Here is a 16,631-nt window from a genome sequence, read left to right as displayed (position 1 = left end):
CACCCAAACTGGGGTCTGAGTGAGGGGCCTGAGGCAGAGACCCATCCACACTGACAAATCACTGACACCCCAACTCCCCCCCCTCCCCCCCCCCAACACTAACCACCCTTCACCAACACACTGATTTCCCTACCCCCTCCACCAAAAACCATGATTCACCCCTTCACCCCACATTCACTCCCTGCCATCCAGCCCTGACCCCAACAAATCTTCCCGCACCCCATCCCCAAATCCGTCCCCCTCCCCACCTTCACATCACCAACCTTCCCCCAAGCCCCATCACCAATCAACCCCCACTCCACTCCCTATCACCAGCCACCTCCCTATTCTTCATCCAACATCACCAACCTTCCACCCCCAATCCTCCTTCAATTACCCCCCAACCACCAGTGTTTTCTCTCCACCAGCCCTGGAATCCCCCAAACTCCATCGCCAACCTTCACCCTACCTCCCCCCACACAAGCTCCCTACTCTCCCTTCACCCTGGAGCAAAACCTTTTGCTCCTTTGCCCTTGAGGTTTGGGTGGGGGGAAGAGAAGTTAAAGGTGCTGCAGAATATTGCCTCGTTCTAACTTTCAGTAATAAGGTCAAGAAAGCCCAAAGATGTTTTTACATGTGTGACCATATTTTCAGAACGTTTTTTTGCCTGATTCTGTTTCCAGAATGGTGAATTGAGTGACAAGCTCCTGGTGTACAATTCATTGCGGAGAGACTTTGTACCGTTCCTATTAAATTTTTTAAGAGAGCAGACAAACCAACTAATTCCAAATGGTCCGTCTACTCCTGCAAAGACATCCTCTGCCAAGGGACTGAAACCTGCCCGGTGCCATCGGGACTGGAATGAAAGTAACCAGACAGAAAAAAGGAACAATAACACAGAGACGCCGAAAGGGACTAGAGCACAGTTATTCTCAGATACTCCAAACAGTTCCTTCAACTCGGGTGGTTTCTTCCAGTCTCCTTCATCCAATGGCTCTTCTTTCTTTTCAAAGTCAAACAGTGACTTGAACAGTGTAAGTTCACCTGTTAGCCCCGACTTCAGCTGTAGCACAGCACCGCGCTATGGCGAGCGACGGTCAGCTCAGAGGGCCAGTCTTGGGCAGTTCATTGTCCAAGGCCCGGAAAGCCAGTCCCAACGACGTGCCAAGAAGAAGGGCGTGTTGGTCAGTGGTCGCCAGGTAACCAAGGACTCAGCAAAGAGCCCAGCTGAAGAGGATGCTGTGACCTGGACTGGCAACAGGAGGAGGATGGAGTTTGTTCGCACAGCTCAGCCTGTTGCCCAGTTAAACATAAATAACCTCGAAGAATTTCCACCAATGGGTACAACTACTTTGGGAAGGTAATGGGCATCTGTATTAATAAATTAATTCACAGTTCAGTAAACGTTCATGATTGGAACTTTTCAGTGTCTTATCAAAATGTCAGCCTTGACTCAGTGGGTAGCAGTCTCTCCTCTGAGTCAGAGGTTGTGGGTTCAAGTCCCACTCTGGAGACTTGAACACACAATCCAGGCTGACACTCCAGTGAGGGAATGCTGCAATGGTGTCATCTTTTGGAGCAGACGTTAAACTGAGGACCGTCTGCCCCTTCAGGTAAAAGATTACATGGCACTCCTTTGAAGAAGAGCAGGGAAATTCTCCTGGTGTCCTGGCCAATATTTATGCCACAACCAACATCACTTTTTTTTATTGCTGTTGTGGGATCTTGTCATGCACAACTTAGCTGTAAAGCACTTTGGCCATCTTGCTTTTGTGAAAGGTGCTTTTAAATGCAAGCCTTTTAAATATATACTTTTCTGTTGTGTATAAGTGGCACATTGTGTAAGTTGCTATGTTATTTTATGCGGTTGACATTGTGTGAAAGTTGTATGTGATGTGTAGGCCCCTTTATTTAACTGTAAAACAACTCATAAGATTCTGACTTCAGTCTAAAAGTGTAAGGTGCACATAAAACTTAACTGAATCTCCCAGCTGTACAACTCCATTGTAGATCTTGCCTTTCCAACCTTGACTTGTGTCTAGAGAGATTTAGTTACTGTTGGTTATATGCAAGTCACAAGTGGTAGAAACAATTTGAAGTGACAAAGTAAGAGCAAATACAAGAATTCTGACAACATTAAAATTTTGAATTGAGTTCAATTTCCTATTGCATATTAACATCAAATTTTTAACTGGGCACTTGGGCCTTCTGTGTTGACAGACTGGTTGCTTTATTCTGAAGTTAGCCGATTAAAGTAGGCGTGCTTGAAATTTAGTATTAACGGAGCTGGGCCGAGCGTATATTTTGAAGCCGTTAGGCTAAGCCAGCCATTGTATTTTTTATTTGATAGAGTCCGGTAAAACTTGAACTTTCAAGTGTCTGGGTGGAGGTTGATTGACAGCTCCTAGCCTAGGCGGAGATTTGGCTGTTTTGTGCCAGCTCCTTAGTCCTTCTGAGTGCATGGTGACAGAGAAAAATACTTAGATATTCTGATTAGAGATGCATGAGTGTATTATAGACTAAAGGCCTGCTTGGGTCTGCAAAAAAACCCCCGACAGAACCGCACCCGACCCGGCCCGAGTCCTTCCCTTTTTCCCACTGACCTGATCAGACCATCAGTTAACTTGCCTTCCATTTTTCACTTTGTTGCTGATCTGCACAAGCTTAAGATAACTGTAATAAAACCACCTTTCTAGTACAAAAATTAAATTAACTGTGGAGCCACTTACCTGTGATAGAGTATGTCCGACCCGAGCCCGAATGCCGGATTCAGAAGTGCGACCCGACCTGACCCGAACCTGACACGCGTCATCGGGTCCCGGCGGGTTCAGATCAGGTAGCAGGCCTTTATTACAGATACTGGTCCAGGTTCGATACTATTAGGGAGAGTTGGAGAAGTGTAGCTTTTGTTGTTTTGTACCTGAGACTGGTTAAAAGACTGTAATGGAATGAAATCTGCTGTATTGATTCTCTGCTCCAGTTTATTTGTTATTTATGATACTGTAGTTTAAACCCAAAGTTGAGTGGCGTCATATGTTTTTATTACTTTAGCCATGGCTCAGTGGATAGTACTTTCCCCTCTGAATCAGAAGGTTGTGGGGTCAAGTCCCACACCAGAGATTTGAGCTCACAATCCAGGCTGACGCTGTTGTGCAGCACTGTCAGAGGTGCGTTCTTTTGGTTGAGACCTTAAACCTAGGCCTCATCTACCCTCTCGGGCGGATGTAACAGATCTCACTGCGCTATTTCAAAGAACAGGAGAGTTTGCCAATGTTTATTCCTCAGTCAATATCTCAAAAAACCTAGATTATCTGTTTTTTTATTTTATTGCTGTTTGTAGGAGCTTGCTGCACACAAATTAGCTGCCATATTTCCTAAATTATAACGATGACTACAGTTTAAAAAAAAATGAAGTGTGAAGGATGTCCTGAGGCCATAAAAAGTGTCATGCTGGTTCAAGTTCTTTCACTAATTGAAGATGAGAACTCAAGAGCGCTTGTTTAGATTTAGTGAGCTAAGTATATTAAAAGGGCTTGTGTTCAGTTATATCATTGGATATTTGCATTCCGTCACATTTCTGTTCTTCAGAGTGCTCTTGTTTGTACTGAGCATGTGAGAAATATCAAGAAGTCTAAGTACAGCTTACAAGTGGAGCAGTTGCCACTTCAGGAGACTCAATAAAATGGGCAGAGCACAAAATAGGGCAAATTGTTCATTGTCTCTGGGAAGAATAGACTTTAATAGGACAACCTCTTTGTACAGTGCTCATGTTCTTTTTCTAAACAAAACTTGTTAGATGGGAAAATTGCAAAAGAATTTATAAAAACCTGATGACACATTTCTGCAAGTGTCCAAAAGCAGCTAAATTGAGCCTTGGTTAGCTCAGCCTGACGTGTCTGATGTTTGAAAACAGAAGAGCCAATGCTGCAGTCACTATCCCTAGATTTTAAACTAAAACTAAACCAAGTGAATTGCTTACATAAAACTTCAGTTAATTATATAAAACAAGATTGGATAGAGGTGAGTGCAGCAGGTGTGCCTTGTCTGCAGCATGTGGGAGTTTGTGGAGAGCGGTATGATGCCAGGCACCCACATCTGCAGGAAGTGTCTGCGGCTCGAGGCAGTTGTTGAGCTGGAATCTGAGGTGCAGATGTTGTGTTACATCAGAGAAGGGGAGAGTTACCTTGACATTTTGCCCCAGGAGGCAGTCACACGCCTTAGGTTAGGGAGCGGTGTAGATTTGGTTAGCAGTCACAGAGAGGAGAATGGGAATATGACTCAGGTAAGGGGACCACAGTGGTGGAGGAACCTCAGCCTTTGCCGTTGTCCAACGGGTATGAGGGTACTTGTTAACAGTGTGGATGAGAACAAAACCTGAAGGGAGGATGGGCAGGTTGACTACGGCACCATGTTACAGGAGGCCATTCAAATGTGGGGAGCAAAAGTAATGTAAGAGTAATAGGGGAGAGTATAGTCGGGGGATAGGCAAAATGGAATAGGGGGGATAGCCCTGATAAAGATTGAGATAAAGGCAGTAGTGACAAAGTATTCTAACCCAGAAAATCAGGATGTAGAATCAGTATGTGTGGAGTAAAAAAATAACATAGGACAGGAAACACTGGTGGGGTTAGTTTATAGGTCCCTAACAATCATAGTGTTGGCCAGAGTATAAATAATTAAGTGTGCCAAGCCTGCTATACTCTCAGGACTCCATGAACTGCTTTGCCTGTGCTGGGATGAGGGAGCAGTACCACAGGACATACGCAATGCTAATATCATCACCCTCTATAAGAACAAGGGTGACCGCGGTGACTGCAACAACTACCGTGGAATCTCCCTGCTCAGCACAGCGGGGAAAGCCTTCGCTCGAGTCGTTTAAACAGACTCCAGAAGCTGGCTGAGCGTGTCTACCCTGAGGCACGGTGCGGCTTTTAAGCAGAGAGATCCACCATTGATATGCTGTTCTCCCTTCGCCAGCTACAGGAGAAATGCTGCGAACAACGGATGCCCCTCTACGTTGCCTTCATAGATTTCACCAAAGCCTTTGACCTCGTCAGCAGATGTGGTCTCTTCGACTGCTAGCAAAGATCGGATGTCCACCAAAGCTACTAAGCATCATCACTTCGTTCCATGACGATATGAAAGGTACAATTCAGCATACCGGTGCCTCATCAGACTCCTTTCCCATCTTGAGTGGTGTGAAACAGGACTGTGTTCTCGCACCTACACTGTTTGGGATCTTCTCACTGCTACTCTCATGCGTTCAAGTCTTCAGAAGAAGGAATTTTCCTCCACACAAGATCAGATGGCAGGTTGTTCAACCTTGCCCGTCTAAGAGTGAAGACCAAAGTATGGAAAGTCCTCATCAGGGAACTCCTCTTTGATGATGCTGCATTAACATCCCACACGGAAGAGTGTCTGCAGAGACTCATCGACAGGCTTGCGGCTCCTGCAATGAACTTGGCCTAACCATCAGTTTCAAGAAAACGAACATCATGGGACTGGACGTCAGAAATGCTCCATCCATCAATATCGGCGACCACGCTCTGCAAGTGGTTCAAGAGTTCACCTACCTGGGCTCAACCATCACCAACAACCTGTCTCTTGATGCAGAAATCAACAAGCGCATGGGAAAGCCGTCTGCTGCTATGTCCAGACTGGCCAAGAAGGTGTGGGAAAACGGCGCACTGACACGGAACACAAAAGTCCGTGTGTTTCAAGCCTGTGTCCTCAATACCTTGCTCTATGGCAGCGAGGCCTGGACAACGTATGTCAGCCAAGAGCAACGTCTCAATTCATTCCATCTTCGCTGTCTCCGGAGAATCCTTGGCATCAGGTGGCAGGACCATATCGCCAACGCATAAGTCCGTGAGGCAGCTAGTATCCCCAGCATGTACGCCCTACTGAGCCAGGGGCTCTTGAGATGGCTTGGCCATGTGAGCCGCATGTAAGATGGCAGGATCCCCAAGGACACATTGTACAGCGAGCTCGTCTCTGGTATCAGACTCACCGGCCGTCCATGTCTCAGCTTTAAAGACATTTGCAAACGCGACATGACGTCTTGCGACATTGACCACGAGTCGTGGGAGCCAGTTGCCAACGATTGCCAGAGCTGGCGGACAGCTATAAAGGCGGGGCTGAAGAGAGGTGAGTCGAAGAGACTCAGCTGTTGGCAGGAAAAGAGACAGCAGTGTAAGGAGAGAGCCAACTATGTAACAGCCCTGACAACCAACTTCACATGCAGCACCTGTGGAAGAGTCTGTCGGTCTAGAATTGGCCTTTATAGCCATTCCAGGCGCTGCTCCACAAACCACTGACCACCTCTTGGCACTTACCCATTGTCTCTCGAGACGAGGAGGCCAAAAGGAAGGAAATCAGCAAATTAGAGGAGTGTGTAACAAGGGTAATGTGATGATTGTGGAGGTCTTGATAGTATAGACTGAGCAAACCAAATTGGCAGAAGTAATTTAGAGGACAACCTCATGGAATGCATTCAAAACAGTTTTCTAGAACAATATGTTGAGGAACCAACTAGGCAATAGGCTATTTGAGATTGTGTAATAACAGAACAAAGAACAGTACAGCACAGGAACAGGCCATTCGGCCCTCCAAGCCTGCGCCGATCTTGATGCCTGCCTAAACTAAAACCTTCTGCACTTCCGGGGACCGTATCCCTCTATTCCCATCCTATTCATGTATTTGTCAAGATGCCTCTTAAACGTCGCTGTCATACCTGCTTCCACCACCTCCCCTGGCAGCAAGTTCCAGGCACTCACCATCCTCTGTGTAAAGAACTTGCCTTGCACATCCCCTCTAAACTTTGCCCTCTCACCTTAAACCTATGTCCCCCAGTAACTGACTCTTCCACCCTGGGAAAAAGCTTCTGACTATCCACTCTGTTCATGCCGCTCATAACTTTGTAAACCTCTATCATGTCGCCCCTCTACCTCCGTCGTTCCAGTGAAAACAATCTTGAGTTTATCCAACCTCTCCTCATAGCTAATGCCCTGAGACAGGGTTAGTTAGTAATTTTATAATACAGGATCCTGTGGGGAAGAGTGATCATAATATGCTAGAATTTCATATTTAAGTTTGAAAGCAATATGGTGAAGTCTGAAACTAGAGTCTTAAATTTAAATGAAAACAATTATGGAAGTATGAGAGGTGAGTTGACTGAGGTAGATTGGGAAATTAGATTCAAAGATATGACTATAGATAAGCGATGCCATAACATAAAAAAAACATAATTCTCAGCGAATATACATTCCCTTGAGGAATTAAAAATTCAATTGAAAAAGTGATACAACCATGGCTAGAGAATTTAAGGGTAGTATTAGTTTAAGAGGCTTACAATGTTGCCAACAAGAGTAGTAAGTTTGAAGATTTGGAAGGGTTTTAAAAATCTAGCAAGAAAAGCTAGCAAGAAATATTAAAACAGATTGTAATAGCTTTAACACGTATGCAAAAAGGAAGAGAGTAGCAAGAGCCAACTCGGAGCTCTTGGAGCCAACTCGGATCGCTTAGAGGCAGAAGCATGAGAAATTACAACAGAGAATTAGGAAATGACAGAGTTGTGTCTTGTCTTCACAGCAGAAGAGACAAAACATACTGGAAATTGTGGGGAACCAAGAGTCGAATGAGAGTGAGAACTTTAATATTAGAAAAGAAAAAAGTACTGGAAAAATTAATGGGAATAAAAGGCGGCAAATCCCTTGGACTTGAGGTGATTGCAGAGATAGAGGATGCACGGTGTTGATCTTCCTGAATTCCCTAGATTCTACAGTGGTCCCTGTGGATTGGGAGTTAGCAAATGTAACCTTGATATTCAAGAAAAGAGGGAGAGAGAAAATGGGGAACTATAGGCCAGTCAACATGACATCAGTGCCAGGGAGAATGCTAGAATCTGTTAGGAACACTTGGAAAATGGGTCTAACTAGCAGGATAGATAAGGGGCAACCAGTGAATGTAGTATATTTGGATTTTCAGATGGCATTCGATAAAGTGCCTGATAGATTGTTGCACAAGATTAGGGCTCATGGGATTGAAGATAATATATTAGCATGGATTGAGGATTTGTTAACCAGGAGAAAAGAAAGTAGGAATATATGGGTCATTGTCAGGATGGCAGGGTCTATCTAGTGGAAAGCCGCAAGGATTGGTGCTTGCGCCTCATTTATTTACAATATATCAACCAGGGTACTGTGTCCAAGTTAGGTGAGAAAGTAAACTGTGAGGACGTAAAGGGGCTGCAAAGGATATAGACTGGTTAGGTGATTGGGCAAGACAGTGGCAGATGGAGTGTAATGTGGGAAGGTGTGAAATTATCCCCTTTAGTAGGAAGAATGGAAAAGCAGAATATTTTTTAAAAGGTGAAATGTTGGTATTTAGACAGATTTGTGTTTCCTTGTACACATATCACCAGAAGTTAGTACACCATAATACAACAATCTAAATTTTTGCACATTGCACCCATTCATATTCCTATTTTCACTTGGCTGTCTAATATAAAAATTTGGAATCCAATTTTTTTCTATCAATCATTTTAACCTCCTTTTAGGTTTGAATAAATAAAACCCCTCCATACCTCCTACACTTAATTGTCCATAAGATAAGTTCTTTATAAGTTCTTGTTTTAAATGATTTCCGAATTTATTTTATCCCTAACCTGACCTAATCTTTCTGACAGCCTTTTATTAAAACCAGGGATCGTCATGCTAACATTCCCTATCTGCCTATTTATTCCTTTAAACTGTCCCATTAAATGCTCGCATGCTGTTTTTTCATTTTTCCACATTCTCTTTGTTAATTCACCTGAGTTTCTTCTCAAGTTGCGCTTAGTAAAAGCATATATCATTTTTCTTAGCACTGCATGATCAAGTTCTACATACAACAATCACGTAAACCGCAAGGCAAAGATGCAAAAGAAAAATTAAATGGTAGGAATAATTGCGAATCGCAACTCACTATCAGTCCATTCTCCTTGGGTAATCTATTGGTTTATCCAGATCCAATTTAGTCTTCTTACATATGGACTCTTGCCTTTTTGCATTTAACCCAAGTCCGCAGGTAAAACAATTGCCACAATTGATGAATGTTAATTTACTTTGCCTTCATGTCATTAATAATGGAAGTATTCAGGTACTCGGGTACCTCTTTCCTTCAGAGCAGCAAGGAACATCCAGATCATACCTCAATCTAAAAAGAAAATAATTCCATGTATATTAGAATTTAATTGAATTTATGAACTGAAAAGGGGAGAGCTTTCAGCAGTTAGTGCCCATGAAAGGGTTTAGTGACGCTGGTTTGTTTTAACATCAGTCATTTGAACAGCATAGGGTGTTCCAGAGACATTCGTGATTTGTCATGGTTTCAAAAGTCAAAAGACGTCACTTCTGCACTCTAAACACAGTTTCTCGAATTGCCATCAAAATCAGGGGTATTTTAAGATCCCAGTCTCGCTGACTACTTTCTCCAGTATAGTTTGAAATGTTCTGTTTGTTTTTTCCACCAAGTTGAACAAGTGTGGATGCTATGGAATGTGGAATTTCTGTTCTATTCCAAACATTTCTTTCATGATCTGCCCCACAAATCATGCCCTATTCTCACTATCTATCACCTGCATGCATTCCCCACCTTGAAAGAACCTGTTCCCTAAGATTTTTTTGCAGTGGTGATTGTGGTCTAGCTTCAAGCCGATGCTTAAAAAAGAACTAATACTGCCTGTCTTTACATTCAGCAATTCAATGTTACAAATAGAAGGGCTTAATTACATCTTCACTGTGAAAGACCTTTGGGGTGAGGCAGAGTCAGACAGCACAATAGTAGTTTCAGGCATGCTGTTAAGTCAATATATAAAAACAAAGTGATACCTGACAACGCAGCTGGTCACTGACGTCATCAGGCTGCGCCAAGGTGCGCAGACGGGCTCCTGCTCTCTGCACGTGCGCTGCGATCCGACTTGCCAGGACTGGTTAGTGCATGCGCCGATGACGTCATCGCGTGACGTGTGCATCTTCGGGCAACGCACCTGTTCAGCCTCTGCGCATGTGCTTTACCCGTTTAGCAATGCAACCCCAACGGGTATTCACCCATGCATCAAGCTCGGCTCCCCCGCTGCTCTCTCCGGCCGCTCTGCAGCTGCTTGAAGTCGCAGACTGTGATGTTTTAGTGGCACATGCTGCATTTCTGCATGTGCCACTGCAGCACCACCTAGTGATAGCGTTGTCAACAAATGCAGCCATATAAAAAAGTGCTTTGAAAAAGTTCAAACCAACGGTGCTCCGGTTTCCTCCCACAGCCAATGACTTGCAGGTTGATAGGTAAATTGGCCATTGTAAATTGCCCCTAGTGTAGGTAGGTGGTAGGAGAATGGTGGGGATGTAGTAGGGAATATGGGATTAGTATAAATGGGTGGTTGTTGGTTGGCACAGACTCGGTGGGCCGAAGGGCCTGTTTCAGTGCTGTATCTCTAAATAAAATAAACTAATTTAAAAAAAAACTTGGTATGCATTTTAACTGGTATAATGTCTTTTTAGTCAAAACAAATCCATACCACACATTTTTAATTTAAAATGTCTAAAGCCAAACACTTTTTTAATGAAGGTTTTCTTTAAATCTTTCACATCTTGGGGACACAGCCTTAAATTGAAATGCACACACTCTTAACTGTTCTTAAATTCTCAACAACTGTAGGTACCTTAAATTAGACTCAATCATTCAAGCCTTGTTTGCTCTCATCTCTGGGTTAAGTCAAAAGTGCCAAATGTTATGTGATAATCAACAGCAACTTGTATTTATATAGCGCCTTTAACGTAATAAAATGTCCCAAGGTTTCACAAGAGTGTTGTGAAGTAAAATTAGACACTGAGCCACGTAAAGTGATGTTAGGGCAGATGGCTGAAAGCTTAGTCAAAGAGGTATGTTTTAAGAAGAGTCTTAAAGAAGGAAAGAGAGTTGGAGAGGTTTAGGGCCTTTGCAGCTGAAGCCATGACTGACACCGGTGGAGTGATTAAAATTGGGGATGCTCATGAGACCAGAATTGGAAGAGCGTAGATATCTCAGAGGGTTGTGGGGCTGGAGGAGGGTACACAAAAAGGCCATGGAGGGACTTGAAAACAAGAATGCGAATTTTAAAATCAAGTCTTTGTTTATCCAGGAACCAATGTGGGTTAGCAAGCACAGGAGTGATGGAAGAATGGGACTTGGTACGAGTAGGAACACGGGTAGCAGAGGTTTGGATGGCCTCAAGTTTGCGGAGCCCAAGTCACATGGTGGAGATTAGTCATATAGTTTACATAACCAGTTTTCTAACATGGCCATCAATAGGCAAGCAGTATGGATAATTTAATCACACTGTAAACTCAGGCTTCAGACGCAAAAATAGAAGGACTCAATATTTCAAAAATAATGCATTTGTATACATATATAGAGAGAACAATTAACAAATGTAGAACAGCATCTGCTCTTACAAAAGACAATGATTAAAATGTTCATACTAATAACAGGGACTAGAGGGTTAAACTGCTTTTAGTTCTGAGACAGCTGCAGCAGAAATCAAGGCACACTTTTAAAGGGACACATGAAACACAAAAGATAATCAAATAGTCTTTTACATCAATCCTTCTTCTCTCTCAAATTTTTTAATCTGTTTGCTGTGGGCTTTTAATTTCCTCCTCCTCCTAAATCTGTCCTTGCTTCTTGTGTATGTAACAAAGGAATTTTTACATAACTGGTTCGCAGCCTGTTTGCAGTGAAAGGGCTAATACAAACTGTTCGACCTCCCGCTCAATTTCTTGTCATCTTCGCTGTTGATTAGAGGAATGACAGAGTGGGAGCACTGGGGAACTTGTTGAAAGTATCAGTAAATGTCACGGTTGCTGAATAATTTCTGCTGCTGATCTCAATCCTGCGACTGCCAGACCATGTTTACATCTCTTATTTCTCCTTTCATTCTGATTTGAGAGTCTCTTGCTACAGAATCTTTAATTGCTTCTGAACAAGCTACTGCTGCTTGTTGGTCAACGTTCTCATCTTTAAATTGCTGTATTTCCTTCTCATTTGGTTCCTTTTCTAACTCTTATTTTTTTTCCTTATAACTCTTTCAGTAAACATTTAATTCTGTGCATCAGGGATTTGGCCACAGCAAACACTGGGTATATCACACCATCCTGTTTTTATTTAAGGAGCTCCACTAACTCATTTAGAGTATCAGTTCTTTTTAAAAGCCTCTATTTTAAGTAAACAGCTGTTTTAGCTCCATGTTATATCATTAATGCCAACTAGTTTGTTTATTTGGTCTGTATGTGCCGATCCTTACTGTGCATCCTTCTCCAGTGTTATCATTGTCATTGAGGGGGAAAGGTAAGATTTGCGAGCTCACAGTTTAAACCAGTTCGGTCTATATTTGCTGTTCAGTCTTTGTTCTGTAGTAGAATATTGTAAAAATATATCTATATTTTTACAGACCTCACCAGGGACTTGAGAGCGTCATCCAGGCTGACTCTACAGTGCGGTACTGGCTAAGTGCTGCCCTGTTGGAGGTGTCTTCGTTTGAATGAGACGTTAAACTGAGACCCCCGTCTTCCCCCTCTGGTGGATGTAAAAATCCCATGGTGCTATTCAAAGAAGGAGGAGTTCTTCTGGAGTCCTGGCCAATATTTATCCCTCAACCAACATCACTAAAAACAGTCATTATCACATTGCTGTTTGTGGGAACTCACTGCACACAAATTTGTTGCTGCATTTCCTACATTACAACAGTTTCCATGCTTCAAAATATACTATAGTGGCTATAAAACACTTCAGAATGTCCTGAGGATATGTAATGTGTTATATAAATGCAAGTCTATTTACGGTACGACAGTATGAAGCTTTTGTGTACTATAATTATATTTATGGGTCAAAATAATCATTTTAATTTTTATTTCAGTAAAACAAAGCCATCGAGAAGAATTAACCCTACTCCAGTCAGTGCAGAGCGGCTGCAGTCCAAACCGAAGATATGTTTCACTTCCACTCCTTTGAGCCAACCATTATCCTCGACAGTAGCTGCTTCAGAGGCATTTGGGGCTCGACTGGAAGGATTTGCCACAGTTTCATCTCCAAGTAACTTACAGGAAGAGCGTGAGATGCTGAAAATTGAAAGGTAACCTTAAAAAAAAATCCAACAAAAAAAGTCTGCCACATTGGGTACTTGAAAAAAGAAAGGTTTTTTTTCCTCTAATGTCTTTTTTGATAGGGGAGCATAAAAGTAGAGAAAATAGTGCCAGGCAGTGCATCTTTAATATTTCAATACTCAGAAATCTGTACATTTATTTCTTGAATGAGCACCTTAAGAACATAAGAAATAGGAGCAGGAGTAGACCATACATCCCCTCGAGCCTGCTCCACCATTCAGTATGATCATGATTGATCTTCTGCGTCAACTCCACTTTCCTGACCGCTCCCCATTCCTCTTGCTACCCTGAGAGACTAAAAATCTATCTCTCAGCCTTAAATATACTCAACGATGGAGCATCCATAACTCTCTGGGATACAGAATTCCAAAGATTCACAACTTTTTGAGTGAAGATGTTTCTCCTTGTCTCAGTCCAAAATGATCATCCCCTTATTCTGAGACTCTGCCCCCATGTTCTAGATTCCCTAGCCAGGGGAAACAACATCTCAGTATCTACCCTGTCAAGCCCCTTCAGAATCTTGTACTTTTTAATGAGAGCACCTCTCATTCTTCTAAACTCCAGACAGTATTGGCTCAATTTACTCAGCCTCTCATCATAGGGCAACCCTCTCATCCAGGAACCAATCTAGTGAACCTTTGCTGTACCGGCTCCAATGCAAGTATATCTTTCCTTAGATATGGAGACAGTACTCCCAGGTACAGTACACCAAAGCCCTGTACAATTGTAGCAAGACTTCCTTATTTTTGTACTCCAATCCCCTTGCAATAAAGGCTAACATCCTTTTTGCCTTCCTAATTACTTGCTGTATGTGCATGCTAACTTGCTGTGTGCCTTGTATGAGTACACCCAAGTCTCTCTGAACATCAACATTTACAAGCTTCACACCTTTTAAAAAATATTCTGCTTTTCTGTTCTTACTACCAAAATGAATAACCTCACACTTCCCCACATTATATTCCATCTGCCACCTTGTTTCCCATTCACTTAACATGTCTGTATCTCTGCAGCCTGTGTCCTCACAGCTTACATTCTCACCTAGCTTTGTATTGTCAGCAAATTTAGCTATCTTACTCTTGGTCTCTTTGTTTAAGTCATTAATATATCATAAATCATTGGTTACAGCACAGAAGGATGTCATTCGGCCCATCCTGTCTGTGCTGGCTCTCTGCAAGAGCAGTTTACCTAATCCCACACCCTGCCTTTTCTCCTTGGCCCTGCAGATTTTTTTCTCTTCAAAAGAGAACTGGATAATTATCTGAAGGCCTTGATTGAATCTGCCTCCACCACACTCTCAGGCAATCTTTTCCGGAGCCTAGCTACTGGCTGCATAAACAAGTTTTTTCTCACGTTGCTGTTGCTGAGGCCCCAGCACTGATCCTGGCGGCACTCCACTAGTTACAGCCTACCAACTTGGAGATGCCCCGTTTATCCCTACTCTCTGCTTCTTGTCCATTATCCAATCCTCCATCCGTACCCTACTAGTTACATCCTCAAAAAACTTGAATGAATTTGTCAAACGTGATTTCTCTTGCGTAAAACCATGTTGACTTTGTCTGATCATACTGTGATTTACTAAGTGCATTGTTAAAACTTCCTTAATAGATTCCAGCACTTTCCCGCTGACCAATGTCAGGCTAACTGGCCTGCAGTTTCCTGTTTTCTCTCTCCCTCCTTTCTTGAATAGCAGTGCTCCATTTACTAACTTCCAATCAGCTGGTACCATTTCAGAATCTAGGGAATTTTGGAAAATCGTAACCAGTGCACCAACTATCTCTGCAACTACCTCTTTCAGAACCCTGGAATGTAGGTCATCTGGTCCTGGAGATTTTAGTTTCTTTTATTCATTTCATGGAATGTGGGTGTTGCCCATCCCTAATTGCCCTTGACAACTGAGTGACTTGCTAGGCCTTTTCAGAGGGCAGTTAAGAGTCAACCACATTGCTGTGGGTATGGAGTCACAAATAGGTCAGACCAGATAAGGATGTCCGATTTCCTTCCCTAAAGTACATTAGTGAACCAGATGGGGTTTTACAACAATCAATGATAGTTTCATGGCACCGTTACTGAGACTAACTTTCAATTCCAGATTTTTATTAATTAATTGAATTGTATTAATTAATTGCATTTAAATTCCACCAGCTGCCATGGTGGGATTTTAACCTGTTTCCCCAGGGCATTAGCCTGGGCCTCTGGATTATTAGATCAGTGACATTGCCACTACGCCACCTCCTCTCTTGTCCTTCTAGGTGGAAGAGGTTGGAGGTTTGGAAGGTGCTGTCGAAGGAGGTGTGGTGAGTTATTGCAGTGCATCTTGCAGATGGTACACACTGCTGCCACTGTGCGTTGGTGGTGGAGGGAGTCAATATTTGTGGATGGGGTGTCAATCAAGCGGGCTGCTTTATCCTGGATGGTGTCAAGTTTCTTGGGTGTTGTTGGAGCTGCACCCATCCAGGCAAGTGGAGAGTATTCCATCACACTCCTGACTTGTGCCTTGTAGATGGTGGACAGGCTTTGGGGAGTCGGGAGGTGAGTTACTCGCCACAGAATTCCCAGCCTCTGACCTGCTCAGTATTTATGTGGCTGCTCCAGTTTAGTTTCTGGTCAATGGTAACCCTCAGGATGTTGATAGTGGGGGATTCAGTGATGATAATGCCATTGAAAGTCAAGGGGAGATGGTAAGGTTTTGCTTGTTTGAGATGGTCATTGCTTGACAAGTGTGTGGCGTGAATGTTACTTGCCACTTATCAGTCCAGGCCTGAATGTTGTCCAAGGGTTGTTGCATATGGACACAGACTGCTTCATCATCTGTAGGAGTTACGAATGGTACTGACCATTGTACAATCACCAGCGTACATCCCCACTTCTGACTTTTTGATGGAGGGAAGGCCATTGATGAAGCAGCTGCAGATAGTTGGGCCTAGGATACTACACTGAGGAAATCCTGCAGCAATGTCCGTTAAGTTCCTCCAATACTTTTTCTCTGCTGATATTAATTATCTTCAATTTCCTCACTCATATTATCCCCTTGATTACTCTCTATTTCTGGTATGTAATTTGTGTCTTCAACTGTGAAGACGGGCACAAAATATTTGTTCAACGTCTCTGCCATTTCCTCATTCCCATTAATTTCTCTTGTCTCTGCCTCTTAAAGGACCAATGTTTATTTTAGTTACTCTCCTTTTTATGTACTTGTAAAAGCTCTTACAATCTATTTTTATATTCCTGGCTAGTTTGCTCTCATGTTCTATTTTTCTCCTTTTTATCAACTTTTTGGTTGTCCTTTGCTGGTTTCTAGAACTCCCAATCCTTAGGCTTACTACTATTCTTTGCAACATTCTAAGCCTCTTTTAATACTATCCTTAACTTCTCCAGTAAACCACGAATGCTGAGCCTTTCTATTTTGATGGAATGTATTTTTGTTGAACATTTTGAATCATTTCTTTAAATGTTTCCCACTGTTTATTTACCACCATA

At 42.8% G+C, this 16,631-nt stretch overlaps 1 protein-coding gene across 1 annotated transcript in view; it reads left to right on the top strand.

Annotated features, from left to right (window-relative positions):
* Positions 1-603: 603 nt before the first annotated feature.
* Positions 604-16,631, top strand: part of cdan1 (codanin 1) — a 92,002-nt gene continuing 75,974 nt past the window's right edge. The window contains exons 1-3 of the mRNA XM_068038218.1: positions 604-615; positions 663-1,339; positions 12,908-13,123. Of these exons, the coding sequence (XP_067894319.1) occupies positions 604-615; positions 663-1,339; positions 12,908-13,123 (905 nt within the window). The remainder of the gene's footprint in view (positions 616-662; positions 1,340-12,907; positions 13,124-16,631) is intronic.

The sequence above is a fragment of the Heterodontus francisci genome, chromosome 9 (assembly GCF_036365525.1).
Source record: "Heterodontus francisci isolate sHetFra1 chromosome 9, sHetFra1.hap1, whole genome shotgun sequence".
Taxonomy (NCBI): domain Eukaryota; kingdom Metazoa; phylum Chordata; class Chondrichthyes; order Heterodontiformes; family Heterodontidae; genus Heterodontus; species Heterodontus francisci.
The sequence above is the reverse complement of the archived record's forward strand: the minus strand, read 5'-3'. Positions and strand labels throughout refer to the sequence as shown.